Source organism: Neomonachus schauinslandi, chromosome 8, assembly GCF_002201575.2.
Source record: "Neomonachus schauinslandi chromosome 8, ASM220157v2, whole genome shotgun sequence".
Classification (NCBI taxonomy): domain Eukaryota; kingdom Metazoa; phylum Chordata; class Mammalia; order Carnivora; family Phocidae; genus Neomonachus; species Neomonachus schauinslandi.
The window spans coordinates 26086117-26104573 of NC_058410.1; the positions used below are offsets into that span (position 1 = coordinate 26086117).

An 18457-nucleotide genomic window follows, 5' to 3' on the forward strand; every position below is an offset into this window, starting at 1 on the left:
GTGCCAGCGCTGCTCAGAAAGCTCCTTACACATATTAACTCCTTACATCTTCGCCACAATCCCATGATCTCAGCATTATTAGTGTCGTGTTACAGATGGTGAAACTGACAGACAGGTCAGATGACTTGCCTAAGGTTGTCCAGCATAACTAGGGTTCCAGCAGTCTGGTTGCAGAGCGTGTGCTCTTAGCCATTATACTGAAGTTACAAAGATCAGGGTGTCTCTGCTCTCCAGGTAATTTACGTATAGTCTTAGAAAACTGGGTAGAGCTTCATGCCACCAAATAGGATAGGTAATACCTTCTTTTTGGCAAAAATCTTCTACATCTAAGCTTTTCTCCACAATTAAATAATTAGGATTTTAAAAATTCCTTCTGTGCCCCTGCAACAATAATTACTGAGGAAACTAATTGTACTAACATCACGATAAAAGTGAATTATTGTGGGTTTTCTTTAAGAATCACTTTGAATGCATCAGTGTTAGGTTGTTGAAAGATTGTATTATCTATTTTTGTAAATAATTTTCATCACGTTTGCTAATACTTAATTTCTACATGTCTTCTCAAATTGAGTATCACTATTTTAAATAGTAAGTCGAACTTTGAAGCATAAAAATGTATATTTTTCCACACTGAATTATAGAAAGGATTTTGGTTAATAGAATAGGTGTGTCTGTGTGTAAACATTTGTATGTATATATTGTATATGTGTAGATGTTTTTCCTTCTTCAGAGGATAACTGATAATTCTTAAGCAAATTTTAATGATAATTTTAATGCAATTTTAACATAAAATCTTATGCTATTTTATTACTAAGATTTTCAAAACAAATGGAATTTACTAAAATTCATATTGACTTATCACTCCACCTGTTTTAAGAGGTGTGCTATTTGTGTACCTCTTGTAGAGGAGTAGTATTTCATATCAAAATCAGTCTTCTCTATGTAACACATACTCAGATGCTTGATTTGCTCTCATTGTGGCCGCATTCTGATTTTTCTGGCATGGGGGGTGGGGATGGTGCCTGACGGGCAGCTCTGTCTTGTGGTCCGGCATGGCCCTGTGCGCAGTGCTCATGGCAGGGGCTGACTTGCTACAGATTGACATAAGCTCAAACATATATTAATTCCAAAAACCTTTTCATTTTATCTAAATTATGTTTTATTAAGTATCTAGACACATGTATGAAATATGTGCACGTCCATAATAGAATCATCTTTCAGGGGTCGCACTGGCAAGTCGCACTGACTTGCTTTGTTTTGACCAAAACTTTGGTATGCAGGATTCATTAGCATCGCCAAATCAGTACATTAACATTAGAATTTTGAAAGAAGGATTTGAAGTAATTCTTTCTCTAGTCAAGACAAACCCCTTTACATTTTTACTTTGTTGCCATTTATACCACTTAGGCTCTGTTCCTATATTATGTTTTAAGTTTTAATTCTGTGAGACTTGGAATCTCTTCCATTGAGATTGTGGTAAATTGTTATTATACGTTTGAATGTGAAGCTGCTCACCTTACATTATAAGATGACCCAGCATAGATAAGTATAACATGTTTATGGAAAAATAGAAATTATGGAATTTTGTCAGGCCTTTGAAACACAACTTGCAGTGCAACCTCTGAATTACTTTGCTAAATCTTCTCCAATGATCTTTTACTCCCATCTTTCTCATCATGCTGACTTGTCTCTCCTCTGTCTGTTCAGCAGTGGGAGACATTTAGTGAACGCTCTTCAAGCTCACAAACTCTGACCCAATTTGATTCTAACATTGCACCAGCTGATCCTGTAAGTCAATCACTTAGCTTGCTTGTTTGAAATTAATTTTATTAACCCAAATTTCCATTCATTATGGTTTTTAGCTGATATGCATGATTGAGTGGAGTGCTTAGAGGGAAATGGTGGCAGGCTTTTCAATTTTTGTGTGCTTAATGGTGGAAAGAACTTTTTTTTTTATCATTTTTTGTATTTTCTAGTTATTTTGATGAGAGAAAACTGTATGTTTTTAAAATCTAGTATATGTGTCTAAGGAAGCATTTTGTGAAAAGTGATTTAGCTGACCTTGTTTTCATTTGCTAATTAAGTGTATGTTCTGGTAAACATATACTGTGTATCTCAGTGCGGTGACACTTAGTAAATACTATTTTATTTGTATGCTTACACATCATGTAATATGTACTTTGTATGTAAATATGCAATGTCATCTTTCATTTTAACAGTCCAGATGGAATGGCTTTGACTTAATTAATATGTTGAGTTCTGTTAGAGAATCAAGTTCAGCAAAAAAATAGTTGTTGGTCACAGATTCCCATTGTGCAAGAGAGCCTCTGTCTTGTCTTCCTGTGGCTCACTGTGTTGCTTTGAAAATGCTACAAAGTTCACATCCTGATTTAAAAAATAAATTCTGTCCCCACAGAATTAATTTCACATAGGCCCTACCCATCCGTCAAATTATTTGAAAACTTTAAAACCTTAGCCATTAATCATCCTTCTCACTCTTCAGTCCTGCTTTTCCTTTTATTTTTTTTTTTCTCTTAAAGAGGAGGACATGCTAATAGGCACCTTTCAAAAGAAAAGAGGAAGTAAGTAGGAAGGGAAGAAGAGAGTAAGGGTAGGAGTTTTTAAAAAAATGAGTTGAGTGAAAAGATACGGAGAAAGTGACACAAGGCATTCTTTTTAGATGTTTCTGATCAAAGAGCCATTAATTTTGAATCAGATATAGTAATGGCCTTATTTGATTGTGGATTTGGGAGAAATGGCATGTAAAGATAGTAGTTCATCTTCAGTAGTTTAAATTAATGGATCTTATCTGTGCTTTATAATTTTAAAGAGTTATCTGTGAAATAGGATGCTGTTACGTTGAATTCAACCAGATAAAGTATGGAACTGTTTTAAGTGTCTATTTCATAGTTTGTTAATTATTTATGGGGCAATTAATATGTAGATTATCTGTGCCCTTTGCTTTTCTTATTGCTACTTTGAGGGCAATCTTAATTGCTTTAATCTTTGGTTTCAACCTGAAAATTAAGGAGGAATAAAAAAGCAAAACGTGATTTCTGCTTCTTATTAGTAGTTTTAATTAAGGTCTCTTGGGAAGTGACAGGTGCTATAAGCTAAAAGAAAGTTTACCTTTGCTCTAAGGTTTATTTCTCCATATTATTATCTCCTACTTACATAGTCACGTTAATTTTATTTAAAACACTTAATAAAAGTGCTTTATTGGAAAGGCAAGTTTGATGTAGGAATACAGAATTGCTCTGTTTTATTCTCCAACCCTTAAGAGATGGTGAAAATAATCATTCATAGTATTATGATTTTTTTGTCAGGCCAGGAAAGAACATTATATATAAAAATATAAAAGAGGCAAAATAAATTGACTTGTGACTGGCAGGAAATGCCAGGAAATATTTGACTTCATCATAGTGATGTTCTTCTAACGTCTTAGAAAAAATATCCAAATTTGTGAATTCTGACTCTAGTGTTTAAAATGATATGGCTCAGTACTTTCTTTTGTTATCTCTAGTGTGGCAGGAGGCTATAGGAAATTAAAAATGGTTAATTGCTGTTTTAAACCTGAATTTAGATCTCTAAACTTGATGAAGTTGGCAGTCTTAAATATTTGTAATCTGGTGCTTAGAAATATCTTTTTTCTTTTATAGTGATAAACTTAAATCTTAACTTTGTTCCCCAACTAGTGATGTCACTTTAAACTTGCCATTAGGAGAATGCCTGCTACCATTGAGGATCTAAGTTCTTATCCTTCATTTAATACTTACCTGGCAAACTACCTTCTACAGAACACAGCCTATACCCATAATCCCAAATGATCCTTTGCAAGTCTTCTATAAATAATTATTAGTGTGTAAATAAGGTCCATACAGATTAGAAGGGAATCACCTAAAGAAAAATGCCACTGCAATTCTGATATGAATTTACATACCTTACAGTGTTGAAAATATTTAATGGAATATTTTTAAAAAGCTAAAATTTGATAATTAGGCATTTGCTCAGTAAAGTGAAAGTCTATGAAAAGCCCCATACTTTTCTGTAGCACTTAAGAGACATCTGTATCACACAGTGCAGTGACCTCACATACAAATTGAGATGGGTAGTTACTAGGCTCCCAGAATTGTAATGAAATTGAGTTTCTGATATCTCATTTCTAGAAACTTGATTGCTTTTGTCTGTTTATCGTTAATAGCCTCTGGTAGAATCTGCTTCTACTACTAAATTCTAGACTGATGAGAAGTGTAATGCACTAGTCTTTGCCATGATTTATGCCTGATCTTGAGTGCTATAGAACTTCTGAGTAATTCAGGGTATAAAAAGGAAGTTAGTTTGATTACTGATTATAGCCAGCCAACTCATCTGGTTTGGTGGAGCCCCCTTTCTAGGTGCCTGTGATACTCTCTAGGAGTATAAAAATGTCAAAAAATTCTACTCTTAAGTAGACCACAGCTTAATCATGATAAGTTGATGGTTGTAATATAGCTGATTGTGATAATTATATATAGCTGTGAACAAAATTGTGGGCAGAGAACTGTGGGCTAGCTCAGCCCAGTGTATTTGGGAAAGTTCTCACAAAAGAGGTTATGTTTGTATGCTGAGTTTTGAAGGAAACTGTGAATTGGCAGAAATGTACAAGGGGATTCCAAGCAGAGAGAATATCACAGGCAGGATCTTTTAATGTGCTGGGAGTATAGAGTAAACATGTGGATGGGGGGATGATGGGGCTAAGGAGTGTGGTTGAAACCAGACTGGGAAGATCTTTGTGTGCTAAACCAAGGATCTGAACTTCATCTCATAGCCAGCCAGGAGTGCCATGACAAGATGGGGGTGAGAAAGAGGCACTTGGGAAAGATCACTCAGGCAACAGACAATGTGAAGGATCGATGGGATCAAGAGAGAGCAAGATGATGAGTGACACAGAAATGAGAAGTAGAGAGGCTGGACTCAGGCAGGATAATGGGATTTAAGGCAAGTAGAAAATACAATAGATGAGCATAATACAGTCAGTAAAGTATACATAAGTCAGATGCCCAAATATATGACCTAAATGTGCCATGAGTGATTAGGAATGGGTTTCCTAAAGGTGATGAGGTGATTTGAATAGGTAGAAGACAACTGGGCAAAGCCTGCTAGCCAGTCTTTATACTTTTTTCTCTATTTTTAAATTAGAGGATGCTAGTTTGGAGCATCTGATGGCTCAGGACTCGGAAGCATGTTGGCATTCATGGTTCTTCATTTGGATGTCAAAATGTTTAGAGTCAAAGCTCTCTATCCTACTGCAGTTCACAATCACAAATGGAGCTTCGTAAATATATACTAGTTGGAGGGTAGGCCTGTCATCTCTGTAATGCTCTGCAAGGAATTGCCTTGTCCTGCTAGCAGCTGGATCTGCTGGACTAAAACTGTTGCAGGCTCACAGCAACCAGTGGTTGTGTGTCTGAAGTATGTGATACAAAATTGATTTGCTGGCACAGAAACTTAGGCAAATCATTTGGAGAATGAATAGAAGAACATTCATGATTTTCTTTTCTTGGAGTCATTATCATGCGTTCCATGTATTGTACTGGAAATATATGAAAAGGTTACTTCATAGTTCCAACTGTTAAAAGTTTTATATACCTGATCTTATATACACAGAAAATATATATTAGATGAATATTATGAGTTAAAACATCTACTAAATTTTTTTTGCATGTATTTTCCTAGCTTGTTTTGGGTTTGGAATAAGAGTTTGTTGTCTCATGAATTATCATTTTTTCTCCTTTGATCTTGCCTTATAAGGTTAAATTTTGATTCTTATGGCATTTATTTCTGCCACTAAAATTGTGAGTTAAGAAAGTAGTAGTTATTCCTAAAGCCGTGGTTTTCATAACCATAAATACAACAAAGAACCTCTTAAGTATATTGTTAAAAATATTTTCCTGAGAGTAACTCATTATTTTGTGAGAAATCTCAACTTTTATCCAGTTATAATATTCATCTTTATAACTAATTTTAGAGTTATAGGGGAAATGTTAGAGCTCTTTCCACAATCTCGCTGGTGTGGGGCAGAAAATTACTGTGAATGGATCTATCAGTATAATCGCAACAAAGAATTCATTTGTTATAAATTGGTTGAATGTAGAGATGATGAGAGTAAGCCAGGGAGACCTGTCAAACAAGAGACAGTATGCTGGAACGGAACTTCCTCGAGCAGAGGCTTGGTGTTACCGGCTACTCTCAACCAAAAATGGTGTCTGACTTAAACTGAAAAGTCACTATCCTTCACACTGAATTATAAGCATAACTCATAACTAGATATTCGAAATTGAAGGATCTCAAGTTCAGTGTTTGGCAGCAGCATATACAAAACGTGAACTGACACCTCGTAGAAGGAGCGGAGCCCCCTTGGCAGTACTGGTCTGTTGCTGCTAAGCCAAATGCCCGATCCTATTCTGGTTCCTCCCCTGTGGGTCTCAGCTCCCAGGGCCAGGCCTGCCCGTGGCCCCAGGGGCACCTTTCTCATTTTGTTCTCTTTCGGAGAGGCTTGTGTTTGTCCTCTCTTCTTACTTTGCTGTTTGCATTCTTTTCAAAAAGTCTGTACTACCAATTTCCTTACTCCTCTTACTAGACTTGCCACTCATGAAGTTAAGGAACATCAGATGTATTCCAGTCATGACAAGGTTTAAGAAAAATACTAAGAGTAGGAGTCTTAACTTATGCCTCTTTAAAAATGCATGCCTTTGTGGAAGTTTTCAACAGCTCTGTAAAACTAATCTGTAGACACTATGTATCATGCCAGCTGTTACAATATAGCAAGCACTGTTACCTTTGTTTTATATAGGAAAAAGTAAATGTCAGATTTTTTTCAGCAGTTTAGGGAAGAAGAGTTCATTCAGTCTGTTAGTCTTTGGGTTCTCATGAAATAGTTCGCTTTAACCTCAAAGGTTCAGATTTGTATAATTTGATGAGATCATCTCACACTTGGCCTTTGAATATTGTCTTCACCTGTAGGTAGTTTTATAGATCTTTTTTCACTCAAAGCTTTAACCACTCAGAAGTTAAAATGTACTTTTTATAAAAGAAATCAGATTATTAGGCACACATGGTGAACTTGATTTTTTACATGTGATTCTAAAACTTGTAATTAAGAAACTTATTTTCATGCTTGCCTTAGCATAAATAAGAAAGTCTATTTAAAGTGTTGTTAGTTTTTATTATTTCATGGTATCGGCTTGGCATTTTTAATGCAAAGTCTGTATTTCCTCCCATTTGTCTCTAGGATACCGCTATTGTTCATCCAGTTCCCATTCGTATGACTCCAAGCAAAATCCACATGCAGGAAATGGAACTGAAAAGAACTGGCAGTGGTAAGGAAGCTGTTGCTGGGTTGTATTTTAGATTAGTGTCAAACTGAAATACACAATTATTCTTTGAGGGCTCAGATTTCTTTTATAATTGTTTATTTTTTAACGGTACTTTCTACTAGTTCACATATATATGTTTGGTTGTATGTATTGTTCAATTTATATTACAGTTTCAAAAAGGAAACTGTTGAGGGGTGCCTGAATGGTTCAGTCGGTTGGGCACCCAACTCTTGATTTTGGCTCAGGTCACGATCTCAGGGTCCTGGGATCCAGCCCTGTGTTGGCTTCCGAGCTCAGTGGGGAGTCTGCTTGAGGATTCTCTCTCTCTCTCCCTCTCCCCCTGCATGTGCTCTCTCTCTCCTTCTCTCAAATAAATCTTTTAAAATTTTTTAAGAAAAGGGAAACTGTTGAATTTATGTTCTAAAGTTTAAAAATAAGGACACTTGGAAATGCGACTTTTCTAATACTCTGTAGGTTGTAGTTTTTTTAAGATTTTATTTATTTATTTTAGAGTGCCTGTAAGCAGAGGGTGGGGAGGAGCAGAAGGAAAGGGAAAGAGGATCTTAAGCAGGCTCCACACCCCATGCAGGGCTTCATCTCAAGACCTTGAGATCATGACCGGAGCCAAAATCAAGAGTCAGTCCCCTTAACTGACTGAGTCACCCACATGCCTCTACCCTGTGGGTTTTTATGATAACTGCTGTGAACTTACATTAAAGTATGTTCAGATCTTAACTGAAGAGGTATATGTTAAAATAAATTTTGGCTTTGAAATTGTTTTGCTTAAATTCTTGAAGTTTCTCATTTTAGATTAGATGTTTTAGTTACAGGTATATTTTCTCAGAAGTATATTTATTTTCTGTATAAGTCAACATTATAAATTACTTATTTTACAACCATTTGTGTGGTATTTTAAGCAATTACTCTGAAGGGATAAAATTAATAAAGTATGAACATGCAAGTTGACTTTTTTGTCATAACCTATTTTCTGTTACGGCAGAAAACAAAATTCTATATGAACAAGCTTATATTTTTATTAAAAATGCTATTTTGTGTTATATCTCATGAGGTTTACCTGCTACTTCTTTGGAATACATAAATGAAGTCTTATACTCTGAAGTTTATGAATTTATTAATTCAGTTCTTGTATTTTTAACTGTTAATTCTCTACTAGATCATACTAATCCCACTAGCCCATTACTTGTGAAACCATCTGACCTGTCAGAGGAAAGTAAGATAAATTCATCGGTGAAATTTGCTTCTGGAAATACTGTAGGTAAGTGAAAAATAGCATTACAGTTTCCATTTGAAGTTGATTAAGTCTGGATTTATAATAATTCAAATGTATAGCTATTTCATATTACCTTTACTGAATAAAGTAGAGATTAGTCAACCCTTTTAAATACCCTACCCTCTGTATGAGTAAATGGTTGCTTATTGCCACCTGGACCTGCTTCTGTTTGCCATCCCTCTCAGTTAACCACATTTAGTCCATGGACTTCCCACTTGCTCCTTTGTCTCACAAGAAATTGTGTGTACATTCATTTATTCAGCCTATGTTAAAGGAATAGTATGTGGCAGGCTCTGTTCTAGACACTGGGGATTCACTCAGCAGTTAAAACAGAAAAAAATCTTTGCCCTTATGGAGCTTACATTCAGTAAGGGATGTAAGAGGGAAAAAAAATCTTAACTCCTGTCTTAGGAGATAATTAACACACTGGATAAGAATAAAGCTGGGAGGGGCCCCTGGGTGGCTCAGTCATTAAGCATCTGCCTTCGGTTCAGGTCATGATCCCAGGGTCCTGGGATCGAGCCCCACATCGGGCTCCCTGCTCTGCGGGGAGCCTGCTTCTCCCTCTGCACTCGCCCTGCTTGTGTTCCCTCTCTCGCTGTGTCTCTCTCTGTCAAATAAATAAATAAAATCTTTAAAAAAAAAAAAAATCTGGGAAAGAGAAGAGGGAGTGACATTTTAAATAAGGTGGTCAAAGAAGACCTTACCAAAAGATGACATTTGGGTTAAAACTTGAAGGAGATGAGGGATTCAACTATGAATATCTGAAGGAAGGACGTTTAAGGCACAGGAAACAGCATATGTGAAGCTCTGATTTAGAGAACTGCCTTCTCTGGAAACAGCAGGCGAACACCTGGAATAGAATCAGTTAGCATATTTGGCAGGCAGAAGTAGCAAGTGGTAGAGGAGTAATTAGGGAGCAGTGTAAGAGTAACTTTTACTGAATGAGATAAAAAGCCATTAGGAGGTTTTGAATGGAGAAGTGATGTGGTCTGACCTTCCTTTTTTTTTTTTTTTTTTAATGAGGATCACTATGCTGTATTGGTAATAGTCCTGAAGAAAGCAAGAGTCAAAACAGGAAAGACCGTTTAAAAAACAATTAGAATAACACAGGCAAGAGAAGAGGACGGTGTGGCCTAGGGTGATAGCAGTAGAAGTGCACTTCTCAGCACTTCTGAGAAGTGGTCAGATTCTGGCCATATTTTTTCAGAAAGAGCATAGGACTTGTTTGCCTGTGTGATACAGGATGGGAGTGGGAGGTCATGGGCGATTCAGGGAATTTTGGTCTGAGCCACTGGGAATTGAGGAAGGCTGTGGTAACAGTAGTTTTGTTGGGGGAAAAACAGAAGTTGAGTTTTGGACATCTCAGCTTTGAGATGCCTGTTGGTACATCCAAGTGGAAATACATTAGTTTTAGCATCCTTCCTGTGCCAATTAAACAATTCAGTTATTTGCTATGAAAAAGGAAAGGCATACATTTTGAAATGAAGCCAAACCAAATAACCAGTCCCTCCAATTTATAATCCTTGAAAGTAAGTAGCAGTGTTCCTTCACACTGTCCCTCAGTTTCTGTTTTAAAATTTGTCATTGCGTCACAACCATTAGTTTGCCTCTGGGACTCTGCTCCTTTATAAGATTTTGAGGATTTGGAAATGATATTTTCTCAGGTGAAAAATGGGGAACATCTGGCTAATCTCGTAAGTTTTATTATTGTCTAAGCATATTTTTATTCCTGTGTTTACTTCTCTAGATTATAGCTTGTTTTGTGTGTAGTATTTCATTGTGTAAATATGCCATGATTTATATGTAATTTTTTACATTTAATAACACTAGGGTGAACTGTTAATCTATTAGCCAGTCTTTAAATATCTCTGATTTGAAATAATAGTCACTATATTTGTTTAGAGTATATAGAGTAAAAAGTGAATAAAAGATTATTATTAAATAGGATATATTCCATTTATCAGCAGATGGGTACAGTAGTTCAGACTCTTTTACTTCAGACCCAGAACAGATTGGAAACAATGTAACTCATCAAAGGTCAGTATTTCTGTCAATAAAAAGTATATTAAAATATCTTGTTACATTTTAATATTAAGAATTATTTTAGAACCAAGTATGAATTATTTTCCTCTATTCTTCAGTTCTCTGAAGGCTGTTAGGTTACCTATTGATTTACATAGAAGGGGAATAATTTTGATTCTTTTCCAACTTTAATAGGAAAGCAAGAGGAGCCCTTATTGTTCCCATGGTATTCTGTGGAAGGCCTAAAAAGAGCTATAGTAGCATTAGCAGTTTAATACAGTCCTGTTTGTAGGTAAACAGTTGAGAGTCTGTCTAAGTAATAAATTTACAGATTTCCTTGTATAGCCTTATGGCAAGTGCCCACAGAATTCTGTGCTTTAAAATGCCATCTGGAAGCACACACCCTAGTGTTGGGCTACCTACCTACCCTAAAGATCTGCATTGCATATAACTTCTCAGGCACAAATAAAAAAGGTATGGGATAGGGTGAAGGTGGCAAGGGATTTGTCTGCAAGGGCTTAACCATCCACTAAAAATTGTGTGCAGGACAGAGCATCTTTTTCCCCTCATCTTTATACGTGCTAAGTATCCTTTTGCCATGGGCTTGGAGAATATAGAGAGAGACTAGTAATATAGAATCTCAGAAGAACCTCCAGAGTCAAAGACTGCTTCTTTGTATAATTATTTCTCTTCGGTCATCTTGGATTTTATTTTCCTTTTTATCCCTATAAGTGAGGATCAGATTCCCAGAGTCCATGAGACTCTTTTCAGATTACAGAAGACTTTAGTGGCAAAAAGGTGAATCTTAGGGGTGCCTGGGTGGCGCAGTCATTAAGCGTCTCCCAGGGTCCTGGGATCGAGCCCCGCATCGGGCTCCCTGCTCCGCGGGAAGCCTGCTTCTCCCTCTCCCACTCCCCCTGCTTGTGTTCCCTCTCTCTCTGTCAAATAAATAAATAAAATCTTAAAAAAAAAAAGAAATGAATCTCTAGGGCGGGTCCAGCATGAGCACAGGCAGCACTATAATGAAATTGCCTGTGGGGATGCAGGAATGGGCACCTCAAGTAGCTGAGCCAGATTCTATTTCAGCTTACCAAACTTCAAACTTTAAATAAGGTGAAAGCTAACCATGTCTGAAAGTAAAGTTTCCCTTTTTTGAAACTGGTTTTTCAAACTAATATTATCTTTAATTGAACAGGAAAATGTTACTAGGTTTCTGTCTACCTTGAATTCATGTTAATAAACTTTTTTTCAAATTTCTTGAAATTTTAAAAAATGTATAATTATGCTTCATAAAAAGATTACTTGCCATATTACATAATTACTTGTTTAATGCATATCATAAACAGTCCTGTCCTTATTCATTGTAATACTTATATACCTACTTGAGAAAATATCACACCTATAAGATCCTTTGCTGCTTAGCCAAGTTTGAACGCTTTAAAAAGAAAAAAGCTCCAATACCGGTAGCATGACCAGTTGTAACGGGGTGAATTTTATAGGTCTCATTCAGGAACGTCGCCTGATAACACTGCACCACCACCTCCCCCTCCAAGGCCTCAGCCTTCTCATTCCAGATCATCCTCTTTAGATATGAATCGGACCTTTGCAGTCACCACAGGTAGGGGTTAAAGAACCATAATATCTATTATCGTTTGATTTTAAAGTTCATTAAAGAGCACAACATTTTATTTTCTCTCACTGTGTCTTATTTTTCAGTTAACTGAAGAAAAATTTTGAGTTTAAAAGGTGTCAGATGAGAGGAATTTTTTTTTTTCTTAATGTGTTTGAGTGAAAATGATAAAGATGGGAACCTGAGAGATGCCACAAGAGATTTTAAAACAACCATGTGGAGAGATCAAGGAGGGAAAGGTGATAGGTCTTCAGTTAGCTGACAGAAGACTCATAACTTCAAGGTTTTAATTTTTATATAACTGGTTTTATTGTTGTTATTGTTAATAAATGATCAAAATAGAAAAGTTAGGAGCAGAGGGTGATGATGTTCTGTTTTTGGACATTACAGGTTTGGAATGGTGAGGAAAAGGGGCTGTAGTAGTAGGCCACTGGACGTGTGGGCTAAGAAAGATTGTATTATTTGAGAATCATTTACATAGAAATGATTGAGTAAAGTATTAAATGCAAAGAGAAAATTTGGAAGTCTGCATATTTTATAGCTGAAGAATATTCAGAAATAGAAGAAAGCAAAGAATGTTTAGTGTTATGGAAACAAGCATGTCAAGAGTGCCTTGTGCAATAGAACAAGAGAAATGAGGTCTGAGATAGAGTGCCTGCATGGCTCAGTTGGTTCAGCGTCCAGCTCTTGATCTCAGCTCAGGTCTGGATATCAGGGTCATGAGTTCAAGCCCCACATTGGGCTCCACGCTGGGTGTGGAGCCTACAAAATAAAATAACTCCCTAAAAAAAAAAAAAAAGGAAAGATACGAGGTCTGAGAAAAGGCCATGAGGCTTGGTCATTAGGTCATATCTAGATAGTTTTACAAGATAATAAATGCCTTCCAATACTTATCAAGCATTCTTAGAAGTCTTTATCATTTGATCATATTCACTCAGCCAGTTTGTTCTACTAGAGAAGTATGTATTTACTAAGACGATGACTTGTGTATTTACTTAGGACAACAACAGGCTGGAGTTGTTGCCCATCCTCCTGCAGTGCCTCCAAGACCACAGCCCTCACAGGTAATTCTCCAACGTATTCATTACTGAACAATTGTATTTGTCTGTTAAGGTTTGCTTCTGTTCTAGAATTATTTTGAAGATCAGGAATTACCTACTTATCATTCTTAATGAGCATTTTATTCAGGGAAGCTAAGTTTTATTTTGAAAGTCAAGAATAATGATTATTTTTTGAAAGAAACTTAAAAGTGGACCAAATGATAATGTCTTGATAACGGAAGGTTTAGTGGAGAGAACAGTGGGTTGGGAGATAGGAGATGTCCCTGTGTGTCCTGGGTCTCGCAGAGGCTCCATGCCCTTGCTGCATCTCCCTGGAGATGTTACTCCGTCAGTAAAGGAAATGTAAGATGACCTCTTCATCCCTGGCAGGTTGAACTTGTTTCCATCTGGTATGTTCTAAGACAGATTCTGGATTATAGCTGATAGTTTTATGTGACTGGCCGACTACCTTTTACATGAATGAATTTGTTTGATTTTTCTGAGTTAGATTCTTACAATGAAGTTGGTTATTTGAAGTTAAAAAGATGGTTTCTTAATCATAAAAGATACTGAAATTTGAATATTTCGTTTATCTAAAGTACCAACGAAAATACTTATATTGGGTTGAACTGTGAAACCCAGTGAGTTGGTCACTTGACTCAAGAACCAGTCCAGTGGGGAAGATAGACCTATAAACAACAATAAAATAGGAGGGCTGTGCTAGATGTATTTATGAAGTGCTTCAGCACAGCTTGACTAACTAGTAAAGTCAAGAATCACATTGGAAAGGTGTCAGTAAAATGAAGGAAGTGAGACTTTAAGCAGAGACTTGAGAGATCGGAGAGAGGGTACTCCAGTCAGAAGGAATGACATGGTCTGGCATGTTCCAGGGAACAGGAGTTGGTTCAGTACCACTGGAGTGATGGGGAATGAGACTGAAGAGGTGGAAAAGGGGCAAAGTATCTCTGTATCATACTAAGAAGGACAGAATTCTTACAGGAGAGAGAATGTTTAAAGGGTGTAAGCAAGGAAGAGACTGCAGATTTATTCCTATAGCATCCTGTACTTGCATTGTCATCAAATTCCTCACACTGTGTCTCAAGTCCTTGTGTACTTGTCTCTTACCCTGCACTGCATGGTCTGCTTCATTAGGGCATCAGCCTTATTTGTTCATTCACTATTATTCCCATAGTGCTTGGCCAAAAGTTACATACTCACCTGTGTTTTTGGATTGAAGATTTTAGAAGGATCGCTCTGGCAAGGGAGTGGAGGACGAACTGAAGGGAAGTACACTGACGTGTTGGGAGGATAGTTAGAGCAGTGGTTTTCACACTTTAAATGAACCTTTTTAGAAACATAATGAAATGTTTTTTAAAAAAATAACTTGTTAAAAGCACAAACTATTGTGCAGTAGCCTAATTCAGAAAAATGTGGATGAAGTGGAGAGTTTAGAGAGTAGGGCCAGACCCTCCCTCTCCTTTGATGTACTTTCTTTGCAATATGAATTTTGTAAAAGTATCTTTCTTATTGAAGGTTTGTCATCTTAATTTTTTGAGTGTCTCAGCATTCCACTTAACGATTTTTAGAGCTAGATGCTACCGTCGCTCATCTCCCTGAATTTACAGATAACAAAGCATCTCTACAGTATATTTTCAAAGAAGAAGGTCGCTGACAGTGATAGACTAACAAAATGTGTGTTCCTCCATCCTAACCCATCATGTAGGCTCCTGGTCCCGTAGTGCATCGCCCAGTGGATGCCGATGGCCTAATCACTCACACTAGTACCTCACCTCAGCAGATACCAGAGCAACCAAATTTTGCAGATTTCAGCCAATTTGAAGTATTTGCTGCATCAAATGTCAATGAAGAACAAGATGATGAAGCCGAGAAACATCCAGAGGTCTTGCCGGTCAGTTTTCAAGGGCTTATCTAATTTTCTGCTGGGAAACTCTTCCCACATTATGTTCATAAGCAGGTCTATCAACAGAGGAAGCTCTAAAAGAGCAGATGTTAGAGTGGACATCAGTGAGTAATAGAGAATTCATATCCCCCAGGTTAGGTCTGTGCTTCTTAGTACTTAATTGGCCTGCTGGTTACAATATAATGCCTAATAAGAATCAGAATCTGGGTGGGAGTTAGCTGTCTCGGGAAAGACACAAACACAACCATCCGGGCATGGCTAACACACTGCTCGGGGGCTTGCATCTGATGTGTGATTTGGTGAAGATTTCCTAGCTACGCTCCATGCATATGATAGTAAGTCACTTGAGTTAGACCTGCAGACTACGGGCTGCCAGATTCCATCTTTGCAGACAGTGTTCTGGAAGACGCTGTTCAGTTCTTGTGGCAAGAACTTCTACTAGCTACTTCTTCCAACCTGAAACTTTCTGCCTAGCCCTGGGGCCACTTGGGGTATGGCCTGAGCCGCCAGGAAGGCAGGGGAGGACCTGAGGGGAAGTACAGGTGTGCACAGGATACTGGTACTCATGCCCCTGTGGGGGACGTATCCCCTCCCCAACCCACAAGAACTTTCCAAACAGTGCTGGGCTGCATCCTCAGCCCTCCCCTGCTCTCTGTCCTTGTACAGTAGAGAATGGTCATTTTATGGGGTTTTTTCACATTCCTTATTATCAGAATGAATATTTTCTTAACATTTTACTCTCTGATTTGTTAACATATGTATTTATGCATAATTATATACTGCTTATGTATAATTAGGAGCGATAATATATTCATCTCTAGGTTGAAAAAGCTTCTGATCCTGCAAGTTCTCTTCGAGTTGCCAAAACAGATAGTAAAATTGAAGAAAAGACAGCTGCTAGTGTTCCCGCCAATGTGGTACGTGAAGTCTTCTATAATATTGATTATTTTGTACATATAAAAAGTTATATGATATCACTTTTAGTTTGTAAGATTTTAAAGATGACGAAAATCTTAGAAATGAGGTTAACTGCAGAGCATCTAAGCCTCTAACTGTAATATATTTGGTCTGTCTCAGAACAGGGTCTGCCTATTTAAAAACTCTAGGAGATGCTAGTCTGTCATCTAGTATATGCCATAGGTTCTCAGAATTTATCTGCTGATGACATTCTTCCACATATAGAAAATACGCTTTCCTTATTGGTCAAATTCCATTTGTTTTATTTCAGTCTTCAGTGTCCTAGAGAAAAATTGCCAACCCTCTAAGGGTGTTATACTCTGTGTTCTTTTTTTTTACTGTCTTGGGGATAATTTTCCCCCAACATTTTATTATGAAAATGTTTAAACATACAGTCAAGTTGAGAGAATTTTACGTTGTATACATCAATACACCCACACCTTGACTGTACCATTAATATTTTACTGTACTTGCATTATCACATACCTGTCCATCCGTCTGTCTACATCAATCCTTCTTACCTATTTTTGCATTTTAAAGTAAATTATAGATATTTGCATGTTTTTCCATTGAAAGAAAAGTTTTGGTAGTTTTTTTTTCCTGTTATCACCCAGACATTTCCAATAGTTACTACAGCATGTGTTTCTGAGAGTGCTTAAATTCTACTTTCTGGACACTTTATTTTTTACTATATTTCTGTGATATTTTTTAATAGTGAATTTTATTTTTGTCAGCTTACAGCAACAAATTAAAAATAGCACTTAACCAAAGATATGGCGGTTGTCATTTTTATTTATTAACAGATCAAATGAAGTTATGGTAAATACCAAAATACCATATTTGAATCTGTTGAGGGAAGATTCACAGTTTCCAACAAAATGTCCACTCATATTCAAGAGTTACAATTATTGTGCATCTTAGTTGTGAGTTTTTAAAGCATTGCCTAGCTTTCTACTTCTTTATTGTTTTATTAAGATGACATATTTTAGTATTTTTGAATAGGAAATCCTATGATGATAATGGATGCATATTTCTGGAGACTCCTCTCCGCCCTCTTTTTTTTGAGATTATTTGAGAGAGAGAAGAACATGAGTTGGGGGAAGATCAAAGGGACAGGGAGAAGCAGGTTCCCCACCGAGTGGGGAACGCAATGCAGAGCCCAATCCCAGGACCTCCCGAGATCATGACCTGAGCCAAAGTCAGATGCTTAACCTGCCGAGCCACCCAGGCGCCCCGGAGACACCCTTTTATATTTATTAAACAGTATATATATTGAACATCTTTCTTGCTAATATTTAAATCGTGAATATTACAGTTTTGAGTCAGATTTAGGCCTCAAGGAGCGTATGTTAAAGTGTCTGGTTAGGTACATTTCACAGTTGTGATGTCAACCAGGAACACCCTTTCGCATTGAAATTTTAACTTAGCTGTGTTACAAATACATAAATTGTTTTATTTATTTTTTTTAAAGATTTTATTTATTTATTCATGAGAGACAGAGAGAGAGAGAGAGGCAGAGGGAGAAGCAGGCTCCCAAGGAGCAGGGAGCCCGATGCGGGACTCGATCCCGGGACTCCAGGATCATGACCTGAGCCGAAGGCAGTCGCTTAACCATCTGAGCCACCCAGGCGCCCCAATACATAAATTGTCTTAAAGTGGGACAGGTGACTTTTAAATTTTGGAGAATAAGCAGTTTAAAGAAAGCAAATGATGTTGGTAAAGTGCTGAGTAACCGTGACTGTCTTGAAGACATGCTCATTGTTAACGGACCTCTTCTCTTGTAGAGCAAAGGCACCACACCTCTTGCTCCACCACCTAAACCTGTTCGAAGAAGGTTGAAATCAGAAGATGAATTAAGGCCAGAAGTTGATGAACACACACAAAAGACAGGTGTCTTAGCTGCTGTGCTTGCATCACAGCCTTCTATTCCTAGGTAATCAGAGCTGTTCCTAAACAAACGTAATGACTAGGAGCAAAAAGTACAGCACTTAACGTATCAAAATGAAAGAAATTATGGTCATACTAGCTCTCTAGTTGAGCAGAGGTTCTTAGCTGCTCCTCTTTGAGAGTTTTCTCTTTTATGAATAGGTATAATATTCTCCCCACTTTCCCCCTTTCCATTATCAGGTTCAGTTCCAATTTCATTTTAACAACCTCACGCAAACCCTAGAGCAGATTTTTTTTTTTATTATGTTCAGTTAGCCACCATGTAGTACATCATTAGTTTTTGATGTAGTG

At 37.2% G+C, this 18457-nt stretch overlaps 1 protein-coding gene across 5 annotated transcripts in view; it reads left to right on the plus strand.

Annotated features, from left to right (window-relative positions):
* Positions 1-18457, plus strand: part of REPS1 (RALBP1 associated Eps domain containing 1) — an 86985-nt gene that overhangs the window by 65380 nt on the left and 3148 nt on the right. Inside the window, exons 10-18 of one of the 5 annotated variants that reach the window (XM_021693074.1) lie at positions 1708-1788; positions 7271-7358; positions 8530-8631; positions 10614-10686; positions 12171-12289; positions 13301-13365; positions 15065-15250; positions 16084-16179; positions 18004-18152. In XM_021693074.1, coding sequence (XP_021548749.1) covers positions 1708-1788; positions 7271-7358; positions 8530-8631; positions 10614-10686; positions 12171-12289; positions 13301-13365; positions 15065-15250; positions 16084-16179; positions 18004-18152 — 959 coding nt within the window. The remainder of the gene's footprint in view (positions 1-1707; positions 1789-7270; positions 7359-8529; positions 8632-10613; positions 10687-12170; positions 12290-13300; positions 13366-15064; positions 15251-16083; positions 16180-18003; positions 18153-18457) is intronic. The other 4 variants (XM_021693075.1, XM_021693076.1, XM_021693077.1 and 1 more) reach the window with 4 other exon arrangements.